This window comes from Triticum aestivum, chromosome 2B, assembly GCF_018294505.1.
Source record: "Triticum aestivum cultivar Chinese Spring chromosome 2B, IWGSC CS RefSeq v2.1, whole genome shotgun sequence".
Taxonomy (NCBI): Eukaryota; Viridiplantae; Streptophyta; class Magnoliopsida; order Poales; family Poaceae; genus Triticum; species Triticum aestivum.
This window is the reverse complement of record NC_057798.1, coordinates 458,141,988-458,156,329: the sequence shown is the minus strand read 5'-3', so window position 1 is coordinate 458,156,329 and position 14,342 is coordinate 458,141,988. Positions and strand designations below refer to the sequence as shown.

At 43.8% G+C, this 14,342-nt stretch overlaps 2 protein-coding genes and 1 long non-coding RNA gene across 3 annotated transcripts; 2 read left to right on the top strand and 1 right to left on the bottom strand.

Annotated features, from left to right (window-relative positions):
- Positions 1–3,289: 3,289 nt before the first annotated feature.
- LOC123045437 (uncharacterized) lies at positions 3,290–5,603 on the top strand. The gene is made up of 6 exons (XR_006421409.1): positions 3,290–3,618; positions 3,804–3,867; positions 4,115–4,158; positions 4,240–4,306; positions 4,442–4,506; positions 5,259–5,603. It is a non-coding gene; the product is annotated as an uncharacterized lncRNA (long non-coding RNA).
- Positions 5,604–6,395: 792 nt separating this feature from the next.
- Positions 6,396–11,586, top strand: LOC123045434 (zinc finger BED domain-containing protein RICESLEEPER 2). Its single transcript, XM_044468489.1, has 5 exons — positions 6,396–8,115; positions 8,901–9,656; positions 9,754–11,011; positions 11,093–11,157; positions 11,245–11,586. Exons 1-3 carry the CDS (start codon positions 8,093–8,095, stop codon positions 10,577–10,579), a joined length of 1,605 nt encoding a protein of 534 aa, XP_044324424.1. The 5' UTR covers positions 6,396–8,092; the 3' UTR covers positions 10,580–11,011; positions 11,093–11,157; positions 11,245–11,586.
- A 618-nt stretch (positions 11,587–12,204) lies between these two features.
- On the bottom strand, positions 12,205–13,631 carry LOC123045433 (translation initiation factor IF-2; the record flags this gene model as incomplete). Its single annotated transcript, XM_044468488.1, is given in 1 exon segment — positions 12,205–13,631. A coding segment is annotated over 1 exon segment (990 nt). The 3' UTR covers positions 12,205–12,597.
- Between the last annotated feature and the right edge of the window lie 711 nt (positions 13,632–14,342).

Sequence of the window (14,342 nt, the reverse complement as noted above, 5' to 3'; positions counted from 1 at the left end):
ACGTAGCTGATAACTTGTCTAGACTTGAAAATATTCTTGATGACCCGCAACCTATTAATGATAGCTTCCCTGATGTACAACTAGCTGCAATAAATGTTACTCATAGTACACCTTGGTATGCTGACTATGCTAATTATATTGTTGCTAAATACACACCACCTAGGTTGACATACCAACAAAAGAAAAAAAATCTTCTATGATTTTTAAGACATTACTTTTGGGATGACCCACATCTTTATAAAGAAGGAGTAGATGGTACTATTAGATGTTGTGTACCTAAGCATGAACATAATCACTATGATTGGAACTTGCCTTTTGAGATTATGAGACGAATTTACGGGAATCCTTGAAGAGAGTAGGCCAATAAAAACCAGATTGCAATACCTTATGAGCGGTTCTGTCTCCCGCGTTATGTCCTCCATAAGCTTGACATTTCCATAGCTTATGGAGGACATAACGCGGGAGACAGAACCGCTCATAAGGTATTGCAATCTGGTTTTTATTGGCCTACTCTCTTGAAAGATTCCCATAAATTCGTCTCATCTCGTGATGAATGCCAAAGAATAGGTAATATCGGTAAGCGTCAAGAAATGCCTTTATGGGACCTTTTCCTTCCTCTAATGGGTATACACATATTTTGGTTGCTATTGATTATGTTACTAAATGGGTAGAAGCTATTCCAGCCAGTAGTGCTGATCACAACACCTCTATTAAAATGCTTAAGGAAGTTATTTTTTCCAAGGTCTAGAGTCCCTAAATATTTAATGACTGATGGTGGTTCACATTTTATTCATGGTGCTTTCTGTAAGATGCTTGCTAAGTATGATGTTAATCATAGAATTGCGTCACCTTATCATCCCTAGTCTAGTAGTCAAGTTGTACTTAGCAATAGAGAAATAAAATTAATCTTACAAAAGAATTTTAATAGGTCCCAGAAGATTTGGTCTAAGAAATAAGATGATGCACTTTGGGCTTATAGAACAGCCTACAAAAATCCTATGGGTATGTCTCCATATAAAATGGTATATGGAAAAGCTTGTCATTTACCTCTTGAGTTAGAACATAAAGCATTTTGGGCAATAAAAGAACTCAATTATGATTTCAAACTTGCTGGGGAAAAGAGGTTATTTGATATTAGCTCATTAGATGAATGGAGAAGCCAGGCTTATGAAAATGCTAAGTTATTCAAAGAAAAAGTTAAAAGATGTCATGACAAAAGAATCCAAAAGTGTGATTCAAAGTAGGAGAATATGTTCTTTTGTACAACTCTCGTTTCAGGTTCTTTGCAGGAAAACTCCTCTCCAAATGGGAAGGACCCTATGTCATCGAGGAGGTCTATCGATTTGGAGCTATCCAAATAAATAACGCCGAAGGGACTAACCCAAAGGTTGTCAATGGGCAACGAATAAAATACTATATCTCAGATACGCCCATTAATGTAGAAAGCAATGTTATTCAAACTTTGACACCGAAAAAACACATAAAAGAGTCCTCCCGGAACACTCCAGAATCGTGAAAATAAGGAGGTACGTGATACGGTAAGTGAACGGACTCCGAAAAATCCGCAAAAATATTTTTTGTCAGTTTTGGAATATTTAGAAAATTAGGAAAATAAGAAACTTCCAGGAAATTGACCCTGGTGGGCACGATACACCAGGGCGTGCCAGGCTTGCCTGGCGCGCCCAGGTGGGTTGTGCCCACCTCGGGTACTTTCTGATCTCCGTTTTTCTTCCGTTCTGCTTGTTCCCCAAGATAAAAAAAGTATATATGTATCTCCCGAACCTGTTAACCTCCGTATCGCGAGAAATCTCCTATTTTCTTTTCTTGTTGTTTCTGTCAGATCTGTTGAGCCAGGCATCATGTCTTCTCCCCCTCTGATCGTATGGAATAAGATGCTTGGTTGATGAAGATCGAGCTGAAGAGAGAAGACCCGGTTGGAGCAGCTAAGGAGGACAAGAGCAAGGAGGCACCCGGAGATCAAGTGTCGATGGACGAGCAAGCATTGCCAGACGATGAGGAAGAGGAAGATATCCTTGAACCCTACTATACTCGTCTTACCCCCGTTGAGATTGCAACCTTCAGGATCATCAATACGGTTCGTATACAAAATAAGTATCTCAATCGTGAAAATATTTTGCACATGGAGCACATCGCTTCCCTGCGAAGAGTCATCCAAAGATTGGGGAGCCTCTTGATCCTCAAAGACCGGATTGCATCTACTTCATCACCACCATCTTCTTCATCACCACCAAAGGAAAACTGAGTATTGGGTATGGGCACTCCCCTTGGCTTTCGCCAAGCGAGGAGCTGCCCCGTTATCGTATCAATCTCCACCATCTTTTGCCTTTATTTTCTTAGTTCGATCAATGGTTATCTTTTGCTATTAGATGAATAAAAGTTTAGTTCGGTCCTTTCTTTGTGTGAGTTTGCTTAGTGATCGATCCTTGTAATCGAGTGCGAGATATAATAAAGTTTAGTTTCAGTTTTGCCTTCTTTACTTTCTTGTTGCAATAAAAAGAAAGGAAATAGAAAGAAAGATAATATGCTAATCTTATGGTAAGCGATGACATCACATAAGGAAAATTATAAATAGGAAATTTTATTGTAGATTGACAAACATAAGATTGGTCAATGATGCAACGCATGAAAGAACTAATAAGGGAAGAGAAGATTCACATATAAATACACTATCATGGAAATCTTTTGTGAATTGGGTCATGCAATTTTGACTAGGTCAACAATTTCTCAAGCTCTCCCATTCAATTCTAATAATTCACCATGTTCCCAAAACTTGAAGCTCTTTCATTCAGTTGTCGTATTCAATTTTGATTTGCTTTACGATTTTGACTGGACCAACGATTTTTCGAATCAAGCAGCAACAACCAACCTATAATAACATACCAATCCCACGCACTCTCCCACCATCTAGAAAAAAAATGTCACCGTGTGATATTGTAGCATCAATATAGTACATGCGACTACCGACACACAAAAATCCCACATAACAATAGCTTGGTTAGCGGATAACACAGAGTCACACCATGAAAGGCCACCAAATCAGCGCATCTATAATACCTAAATAGTTCATCCCCACTATGTTATTTCTCTCAACATGCAATCTATCCACATCAGCAAGAATGCCACCTCAGCATTTAATTAGAGGCTTACATGTGGGACCCGTCACAGTAGAAAATAGCCACATTAGCTTTCGTTACTGTAGGTAGGACCCACAAGAGAGGATGCCCACTGACGCCTCTTTCCGTCCACATCTGCCTCCGTTACGGCTTCACCAGCGAGCAGAACGGCCCTCGCTCTCCACCCCTTGTGTTGGCTCCACGTCTCTCCACTTCCCTTGGCTCCTCATCTCCAAGAACGCATCAAGAATGCAGCGGCCAGATTATGTGCAGCATGTTCCCCTTCTCCTTCCACTCTTTTTTCCAATAAATTTGGCCTCCGCTGCTGCATCTCTTTGGTTCGCCTATCAAATCTGCACCTGTGCGAGTCGCCTCCTCCTGCGCTCACCAGTCCGCCTCTGGGGAACGCCATGGGGCAAGGATGCTGTCCGCCGCCGTGGGCCATGTCGAGGAGCACCGCTGGAGATCAGGAGGGACAACTTCAGTTCAGGCTCTTTCTCCCTCACCTTCTTCTTTGGTTCCTACCTCTCTTTTTCAGTGTGTGACTGCGTGTGTTTGATTATGTGTAGATATTCAAGTAACAGTAGACTGCTATATACACAATTTGGGATGACTTGTATTTCATATAATCTTTTCCCTATTTGATATTTTAAGAATTCCTTCTGGCAGTTGCATTCAGAGTTTCAGACTATTGGATCTGCGAGGCACCAGCAACAGTGTTGAATATGAAGAGGTATGTATCTTTTATGTACTGAATTATTCTGCACATAATCCTGACAACTGATCAGACCATTTCAAGATGTTTTGGTCATACCACCATACACTGCGATTTGCCGATTTAGATGCTTATCCTCTAGCTCTATCAGCACTCTTTGGTTCATTGAAAAACTAACACACAAAACCCATTATATCTGCTAAGTATAGCACGCACACTACCTTAAAATTTGACAGTTTGGATATGTGAATCTTACATGAATCAGGCCTACATCTTTCTGATGATGCTCTCCAGCAGATTATGGACAAGGTACACCACATCTAGATGAATTATGTTGTGCAAGAAGCATTAAAACTATCCACATGTTTATGCTAACTTAAATTCCAACAGGCAGTCAAGTAGGTGGACTTGAACAACAATAGGTGGGCAGATCCTAACGAATGGGAAGCGTTCCGAAGTAAAAATCTAACCTTGCTGAAGAACATGACTCTCTCTTACCCAGAATAAGTACCTCTATATTTTAGCTTTGGTAAACAATGTTTGAGAACATGACTCTTAGTCTGAACTAACATCTCAGCATGTTTTGATGCAGAGAATCATAACAATGTCATTCACTCTCAACCTGCGCTACAAAAATATTTGTATATGCAATTTATGGTAAGAATTATTCACTGATAATTGGAGAGGAAAATATTAAGAAATATGAATTAGCTAAGCACCTAAAATTTGATTTGACATGCACCTCTTGGCGCTTGGATTTAGGTTTATTTTTGTATTCTCCTCAGGTCCATGCATGCCAATCAATTTGTCCTAATCAACCTCTATTTTTTGTATAAAAAATAAACCTAACGTTCTTATGTTTAAATAGATAGAAGTGCTACTGGATAGAAGAAGAAAATCGCCACTTTATGCAACATGGATACATTATCCGTCTTTATTTCTCCGCACACAGGCTTCCAAATTACTTATATGCAGGATACACATGGGCTTCTGTAAACAGCTACATGAAGTTCAGGCCTATGATAATTTTATGTGACCTATGCTAAAATCAAAGATCACAGCAACGTTGAATATCATTGGCTTTTCTCAAAAGCTAATATATAATTATATATGCATGCATGTTGGCATCCTATTACATTTTTATGTGGCCAAATCTTATGACATTCCTGCCTTCTCTCTCCCTCGAGCTACTCGCATTAGTACCCAAGCTCCCATATCTAATTTTATTTTTGACAAAGTTATCATATGCACATTCTGTTAATGTCCATACTTATTTAGAGAGCACAAGCTCCCGTTTCTAAATTTAATTTTTGCACCGAGTTATCTTATATACATTCTGTTAGTCTGCGTACTTATTTAGAGAGCATGGGAATATGATTCTGATAGCTTCTATCTGTTACATGTTACAGTCGACAACTGTGATATCATATATGTCCTAGATGACAAGCTTAATTTAAGATTTTGGTCAGAGCCCACCTAATGCAAGTGTCGGATGATTTTCCGCTGATGGCAAGGATCTAGGACGATTTGGTGGTTCTTACTGCATAGTATTGTTGCTGCTCAATATACAAGTATGACAGTTTCCTGCGAGGGGCTTAAACGGGGCTGCTGGCACCCTCATACAACAGTCCTGCCCTGCCCTCCCAGTTCGATTGTAAGGCTGGGTACATTTTTCACCCTATGTTTAGCTTTTAAATTCAAGCGACTGCATTTATGATTTTTACAGTATAAGCATGGATGATTTGATTGTCTTAGTTCACTTTGTTTCTCCTACTGATAGGACATCTATGGTTTTAAGCATGCTGCCAGTTGCCTGCCACTCGGTGAGAGACCTATGTGATATTATTCTTTCACGGAACCTCATTTGAAGTACCTCTATTCAGGTTACTACTCAATTGATTCTTACAAAATGTTCCGCAGCAACGCGCGGGGAATCATCTAGTTATAAACAAAAATGAAACACACTCTAGGTGGAGGAAAAGTATAAGGGAGAAAGGGGGAAGTCCCGCGGGGCCCACCCACGTACTCATATCACGTGTGGGGTTGAATCGTGGCGAGCGAGTTGGCCAAAAGTTCGGCCAACTGACCAGCTACAAGCGTTTACCAATTTTTAAGGACTCAAAATCAACTGAGATCTTCTATTTGAAACTGAGTCACTCAATTTTGACCAGGTTAACAATATTTAATGCATGATACTTCTTAGTTTTAGAGCCCTCTCATTAAATTGCGGTGTTACATTTGAATTTGGTTTATAATTTTGACTGGGTCAACAATTTCTTAAGGAGCTCTCTTATTCAATTAAGGTAATCAATTTTGGATTTGATTCACGATTTTTATTAGGTAAGCAATTTCTCAATTAATCGGCAGCAACCAGCCTAAAAACACATCGGTCCCGCACATCCTCTCAGTACCTAGAAAATTGAAGCGTCAATATGTGACACTGTAGTTTCAGTATAATACATGCACACACCAACGTAAGAAACTTCCCTATATAAATATGAGTTGACTAGTAGATAAGCCATAATCACACTGCCAAGAAAGCCCACCAGAACACTGCATTATAAAAAACATACACACACACCATCTTCCCCACGCGTCAAACCAAATAACAAACAAAAAATTGAAATCGCAAGAACACAAGCAGCGCGGCAAAGCGCGCTCAACCCTTGCAGTATACACTATGCTTCCTCATTTTTAAGGCCTCACAATTACTTAAGGTATTCAATTTAGAATTGGGTCATACAATTTTGACTGGGTAACAATTTCTCAAGCTCTCCCATTCAATTCTATTAGTTCACTATGTTCCCAAAATTTGAAGCTCTTTCATTCAGTTGTGGTATTCAATATTGATTTGGCTTACGATTTTGACTGGACCAACGATTTTTCGAATCAAGCAGCAACAACCAACATATAAAAACATTTCAATCCCACGCACTCTCCCACCATCTAGAAAAAAAGTGTTGCCATGTGATATTGTAGCATCAATATAGTACATGCAACCACCGACACATAAAAATCCCATATAAATATAGCTTGGTTAGCGGATAACACAAAATCACACCATAAAAGGCCACCAAATCACCGCATTATAAATAAAAATAAAACAGACTCTATCATCTCCCCCACCCGGCAAACTAAATATTCCATTAGTTATAAAATATAAGGGGTGTTAGTTTCTTAGAAAATCAATTTTCTTTAACTTTGACCAAGTTCAGAACAAAAATATCGACATCCACAATATTAAACAAAAATAATATGGAAATTCATTTTGTGATGAATCTAAACCGATGTGATATTATGGATTTTAATATATTTCTCTACAAATTTAATCAAACTTAAAAGGTTTGTCTTTTCAAAAAAAATAACAATACATCTTATACTTTGAAACAGAGAGATTTTTTTTTAAGAAAACCAACAAGACGAACGGCACAGCAAAGCGCGCACAACTCTTCTAATATATCTCAACTGCGATTATTACTGTAATTAATAAACCGGTTAAGGGCATCTACAATGCCAGGAGCTTACATAGGCACTTATGGAAAAAAAATCTGAAACACACCTAAGCGCCTCATCCCTCAACGCTAGACGCTAATTAACTAAACAACGTAGACGCTAAGTGTTAGAAGGAAAATGACCCGCCCGCTGCGTGGTTTGGCGTCGATGCTAGGGTTGACACCAGGATTACACTGGCAACCGCTAATTAAGGATGGCAATTTTACCGGTGGGTACGGGTATCCCCGGATACCATACCCGCATGGGCCGGGTATGGACACAAATTTATATCCATGGGTAGTATCCATACCTTCGTGGTAGGGCATGGGTATAACCTTGTACCCGTGGGTATACCCATTCCCTATCCGTTTAGACTGACCCGTGGACCTGTGTAGCTACATCATGTGGACGGTGGACCTTACACAACTAGGCAAGTACTCATCTCTTCCCCGTAATTAAGCATCACACCTCGTAATCTCCTCTCCCAAAATCAAGGAGAATGAAATCCAAGGAGCCGCCCCTCCCCATTAATCCTGCCATAGCCATACTCATCGAGCGAATCGACCCATCGGCCATCGTCCTGCAGGTGCCTCCGCGAGCATGGAACCGGTGGCGTCGCCACCGGCCTCGAACTCCTGCCTCTAGATCCTCCTCCAGCCCTCTCCAACTTTGGGTCGCGGCTTGCCGGCAGTGGGCACGGCGGTGTTGTGGTGGTGACGACTGACGAGCGCGCCGGCAAGAGGGCCAAGCCATGGCTGGAATCCCACCGCGAGAGTAAGGCTCTCTATCGTGAACTTATTAAATTTCTTTCTATTGCTATTTTGTCTCCGTATAAGTGTATCTTCAGACTACAATGTACAATCTGCAACTTGATGTTAATTGCGTAGGTTTATCTTCAGACTATTTTTTGGCTGACTTGATGTTAATTGCTAGTTTATCTCCACGATGGTAAGACTCGATTTCTCTCCGTGAGCCAAACTTGGTGCTAATTGCGTAGCTAGTTGCTTGCACACTGTACGCTGCCGTTCCAGACAGTGTGGACTTACGATTCAGTAAAAATATAGTCTGGTTATGTTGCAGCAGGCACATCATAGAGTTAGTATTGCAGACTGTACGCTGCCGTCCCGGTGCTAGTAAATTTCTATTGCTCTCTTCCAGACTGTAGTTTATTCAGTAGGCTATACTTGAAGATTCCAGTACTGTACGCTGTCGTTCCTAATTACTACAGTTATTATTCAGTATAGTTGTAATTCATGTACAGACTCTGAAATGAGCAAGATTAACATGTACTCCCTCCGTTCGGAATTACTTGTCTCGAAAATGGATGTATCTAGAACTAAAATACGTCTAGATACATCCGTTTCTACGACAAGTAATTCCGAACAGAGGGAGTACATGTATGCTAATATAAATTATGTGGTGGCATGTTTCGAGGAAGACATAAATTATGTCTACATATAGATTGGTTTGTATATTTTTATTTTCATAGTGGCATGGTCATGTATCTTGTTTTTGCAATTGAGGAACTTATTTGTTATGCATCACGTTTTCATGTATAGATCAATGGCTTCTCAAGATGGAGACGAAAGCTCGGCTGCGGCTGGTGCAGGGAATTTTACCTCAGCTGATCCTTCGTCTCAACGTGCTACACCAATATCTTTAGCTACTCCGATATCTCAAGCTGCTACTCCAACATCTCAATCTGCTACTGTAACATCTCAAGCTACATCTAGCAGAGCTGGTTCTAAGAGGAAGCGAACATCGGCAGTATGGGATGAGATGGAAGAGAAATTAGAAAATGGGCAACTGAAAGCCGAGTGCAATCATCGTCACAGAAAATTTACTGCAGGACCTAGAGCTGGCACAACTCACTTGCGTGTACATTTGGAATCTTGTCCTGCTAAGCATGCACCCATTGGTCCACAACAACAAAAACTGAGGTTGACCAAAGGTGAAGGTGGCAAAGTGAATATGGAAAATGTCATTTTTGACCAAGAGAAGGCTAGGAGAGATCTTGCATTGATGATATGTGAACATGAGTATCCTCTATCTATTGTGGATCATAGTGGTTTTCGTAGATTTTGTTCTTCTTTGCAGCCGATGTTTAAGATGGTGTGCAGAAATACTATTAGGAATGATATTGTGGCTATGCATTCTGCTCAAAAGGAGAAGATGGTGAATTTTTTTGCAACATTCAAGCACCGAGTGGCTGTCACTACAGATTTGTGGACAGCGGGCTATCAAAAGAGAGGTTACATGGCTGTTACCGCGCACTATATAGATGATTCTTGGAACCTAAAGAGCTTTCTTATGAGGTATAAATCTATACATAGCACAATAGTAAATATTAGCAATTACCATACTATGCTTATGCAATACTCATGACTATTTCTATTTTATTGTGTTAAATAGGTTTGCTTATGTGCCCTGTCCACATTCAGCTGAGGTTATATGTGAAGCCTTGTATGAATGTCTTGTTGAGTGGCACCTTGAGAGGAAGATCTCCACCGTCACTTTGGACAACTGCACATCAAATGACAAGGCTATGGGAATATTGCCAGATAAGTTGGATACAAGCTCTCTCATGCTGGATGGTCAATTACTGCATATGCGTTGTGCTGCTCACATATTAAACTTAATTGTAAAGGATGGAATGAGTGTCTTAGAGAAAGGTATAGAGTGGTTGCGAGACAGTGTTGCATTTTGGTCGGCCACACCTAAAAGGCATGAGAAGTTTGAAAAGATGGCAAAAACTTTAAACATAGAGTATAACAAAAGGTTAACTCTTGATTGTAAGACTAGATGGAATTCAAGTTATATCATGATTAGCATTGCAGTACGATACATAGAGATATTTGAAAAATTAAAGGCACGTGAAAAGAAGTTTAAGTGTTGCCCAACCAAAGATGATTGGAAGTTTGCAAAAGAAATATGTGATAGGCTGAAGCTCTTCTTTGATATCACCAAGTCATTCTCGGGCACGAAGTATGTCACAGCAAATCTTTTTTTCCCTAAAGTGATTACCATTCGCTTAGCCATAAGGAAATGGGGTAAGAGTGACATTGAGCTTATACAAAAAATGTCCGGGGAAATGAAGGATAAGTTTGAGAAGTATTGGAAAGATATCCATGGTCTTATGTCTGTTGCAACAGTTCTTGATCCAAGGTATAAACTTCATATCCTCAATGCTCTTTATGGTCCCCTCTATGGAAGAGAGCATGCAGCCACAGGAAGGTGAAGAAGTTATTGATTCAATTGGTGAAGTAATATAAAGATGAAGTTGAAGGCGAGGATGCATGGGATGCTTCTGTTGCCGATCCACTTGGAGAAGAAGAGGAAGCCATGAAACTCTATGATCAGTATTTGTCTAGTCACCCCACTGTCCCTTCTTCTTCAATCCATACAGAATTAGACTTGTATTTGGAAGAAGCTTGTCTACCTAGAACACAAGAATTGGATATCATCAATTGGTGGAAGGTTAGCGGCTCGAGGTTTCCTCCCTTGCAAAAACTTGCTCGTGATATATTGCCTATTCCCATAACATCAGTGGCTTCCGAATGTGCGTTCAGCACTAGTGGCAGAGTACTCAGTGCACATCGTAGTAGACTTACTCCTAATGTGGCTGAAGCTCTCATGTGCATGCAAGCTTGGTCTTGTGCAGATCTGTTAGGTAATACGTTTTTCACTTGCACTTGTTTTTTATTTTGCAAAGAACTCGCCATTTACATACAAATGTTGGTTATTTCATCAGGTGGTTGGAATTCTACACTCTTTTCGACATTTCAGAGTGTTCTCGAGGATGAAGAAGAGGAGATGGTAAATTACTTAAATGCTTTGATCTTAAATTTATAGATTATAGCAGACCAATTTAATCATGTGTCGTATCATCTTGTTCATGTGAAGGATGAGTCTACTTCAATCATCACCCAAGAGTGAAGATATTGCCGCTGTTTGTGCTTGGTTGGAACTTGGAAGCTGATGGCTACTATTTGTGCTGGTTGGTGGCTCGTGTCTGCTATCTGTTGTAGCTGCTCTTTGTGTTGGCTCATCGGTGACTCGAATGTTTTTATTTATTACTTGTCGGATGTTATTTGGTGAAGTGTGTCGTGAGTTTGTGAAGCTATGTTAAAGTTCACCAATTGTCAATTTAAATTGAGGTAATTGTCATGTACTCATCTATCTGTTATTTAGTTGAGATAATTTTTTTGTCAAATGTGCTATCGATAAATGTAAAATTCTGAATAACTTGTATATTGTTTGATCTACCCGTTGGGTGGGTACCCAACGGGCATGAGTACCCGTCGGGTATGGGCATGGATAAAGTTTCATACCCGTGGGTACGGGTATGGGTAGAATTTTGTACCCATTGACTACACGGGTATGAGTATGGTATTGCTCTACCCGCCCCATACACTATCCATTGCCATCCTTACCGCTAATCTACCGGGATTACGAACCTGGCGCCCGGCCTAAGCGCCCTGCAATGGAGATGCCCTAAGTTTACTCTAGAAGCGCGTTCATATTTCATAGATAGACCCTAGAACTAATCCAAAACTGGAGAGCACCCACAGAATTCCCGCGATTGGGCGGCATGCATGATCGCGATACACGAGAGCGTGCGTGGTACACTGCACAGGCAGATCCAGCTCCACATTCCTCCCCCCTGTAAACGGAATCTTGGCCAGAAGCACGTGCGAGCGACGCAGCGAAGCCTCCACATCAAACTCTGCATGCACTATCATCCTGTTTTACTACCAAGAGAACATCTGATCGCCACTTTATTCTACACTTGTCAAGCGTAAAACTACAAAAGTCAGCATGACCTAATCAAGAACACATCATCAATGGAGTAATTCGCTAGGGTAAAAGAATAAAGTCATGGTGCATTATCAAACAATCATTCCCTCAGCTTACACAAGAGATGTAAATCCAAAGAAACTAGTAATAAATCAAGAAAAATCTAAGCAAGGGGGCGGTCGGCCGGCTTCTAGTAACCTTCTATCACTGCTGACTTTAAGCATTGCTTTCTCCATCCCTTCCTCCCCCTTTCCTCGCTGCCTAGTGGGCAAGTGGTTGCCCAACAAGAATTAATAAAACCCAGAGGATAATTTTTCACTAATTAACCTGTCATCACTACGGGGGCCCACCACCCCGGGCTGCGCCTAACCCCCCAAAAATGGAGAAGCAAAAAAAAAAAAAAACTAGAGAGGGAGAGAAATTTCGGCCGCTGGTGCCGTCTTTGACGGAGGCGGCGGCCTAAAGATCCGGTAGGTTGCTCATGAGCTCCGCGAAGGTTCGCGGCGACGGCACGGTGGGCGTGGCAAGGAGGTTGCGGGGGCTCGGGACGAAGGGGTCGGAGTAGTAGGTTTGTGGTTGCCGGTAGGCGCCGCCGTTGCTACTCCCGCCGCCGCCGCTGCCGCTTCCTGAGGAGGCGGCGCCGGTGGATGCCGCTCGGAGGATGGGGCTCAGCTCGTTCAGCCAGCTGAGACCGTTCGGATCGAACGGCAGCGGCGAGAACAGCACCGAGGCCGCGGCCGGCGGCAGGGACGACGGCAAAGGGGACAGGATGCCGGGCCCAGGCCGACCCGCGCCGAGAACCGCCGCGAGGCCGCCGTCGTCGAATCTGTAGTTATTGAAGTCCACGTAATCCGGCGTCGGCGCGGGCATCGGCCGGACGGACCTCTCGATGGTAGCCAGCCTCGCCGCCGGGGACATCGCTGCGGACGGCGAGAGGAGAAGCTCCGGCGGCAGGAAGGACTGCCCCGGCGCGGCCTCGTCCATCTGGTAGTCCTGGGTCTGGGCCTCGGAGGGGAGCGCGCCAGAGCCGGGGCCGGTCAGGCGCTGCACGAGCGCCATGAACTCGCTGGGCTTGGTGTGGATGATCTTGGGCGACGCGTCGTAGATGATCACCGGCTCCCGCGGCGGCTGGCCTTGCTGCTTCTCCTCCCGCCGGGCATGGCCCTGCCCCTGGGCCTGCGGCGGCGCACCGGACGGCTTCTTGATGGCGTGCGACTCGGGGCGCACGCTGAGCCGCGGCGGGCGCGGGCCCTGCAGCTGCAGCTGCCGCCGAGGCGTCGTGGGGCGCCCCGACGGCGAGGTCGCGTCCATCCGCGGAAGGGCCGCGACCCGGATCCGATCGTGCTCGGACGGCAGCGGCGGCCCAGCGACGGCGCGGGAGAGGACGCGGAGGAGGGGGGAGAGGGCGCCGGGACGGGAGTGGGAGACGGGGTGGGGGCGGTTCCACATGTGAGGCAGACGGGGTGCGGAGCGTGTGTGGGTGTGTGAGCTCGGCAGGGCAAGCCGGGACCCAAAAGTCAATCAGCCAGGCCTGTGCGGGAACGGAACGGGGGTGGATTTTCTACGGCCGCGTGGGCAGGGTTTGTAGTGCGCTCGTTTTGTTTCCGGGCGGTCTGTGTCGGGCACGGAGGAGTCCGGAGTCCGGACTCGTTCTTCGCCGCGGGGACGGCAGCCGGCAGTAGCGGGCAGTGGACTCGGCTCGCTTCCGCCGTGCAGAGTCGCCGGCGATCCGTGATCGATTATTTTGCTTCGTCTATGTCGGGCTCCGGGTCGCCCTCTCTCTTTCACCGCCGGTTGACGGCGACGTTGCCGGAATGCGGGAGGGCAAACTGTGCCGTGGGTTGAACGGGTCCGTGAGTGGCCGTGCAGGGCATAGTACGGCATGGATCGGTTTTTTTGGTTTCCAGTACACGGGGCGCTACTTGGACAGAGCTTGATCGTTCTCATGGCATCAGAAAAGGCTTTTTTGTCCATGAGCAGATCCACACCAGCATCATCATGATCATATAATTTGGTAGTGACAGCTGGTTCCGGCAATCTCACCGCCCCAACAAGACTTTTAAATCGACGCTCATAGTCGGCTACCTAGCGCATGCTGTGTGCCTGTGTCTACCCCGACGGACGGGCCCTATCTGCTGCCCATGTGCCATTATCGGAACAGCGGCTGCACATTTGCAACCAACACCACCACGTCTGCTCCCGAA

Bases quoted from the DNA above. Each gene is read 5' to 3' on its own strand.
- LOC123045434 (XM_044468489.1), top strand. From the start codon at position 8,093: ATGGCTGGAATCCCACCGCGAGA. The intron at 8,116-8,900 runs GTAAGGCTCTCT...TTTCATGTATAG, and splicing joins GCTGGAATCCCACCGCGAGA to ATCAATGGCTTCTCAAGATG. The intron at 9,657-9,753 runs GTATAAATCTAT...TGTGTTAAATAG, and splicing joins CTAAAGAGCTTTCTTATGAG to GTTTGCTTATGTGCCCTGTC.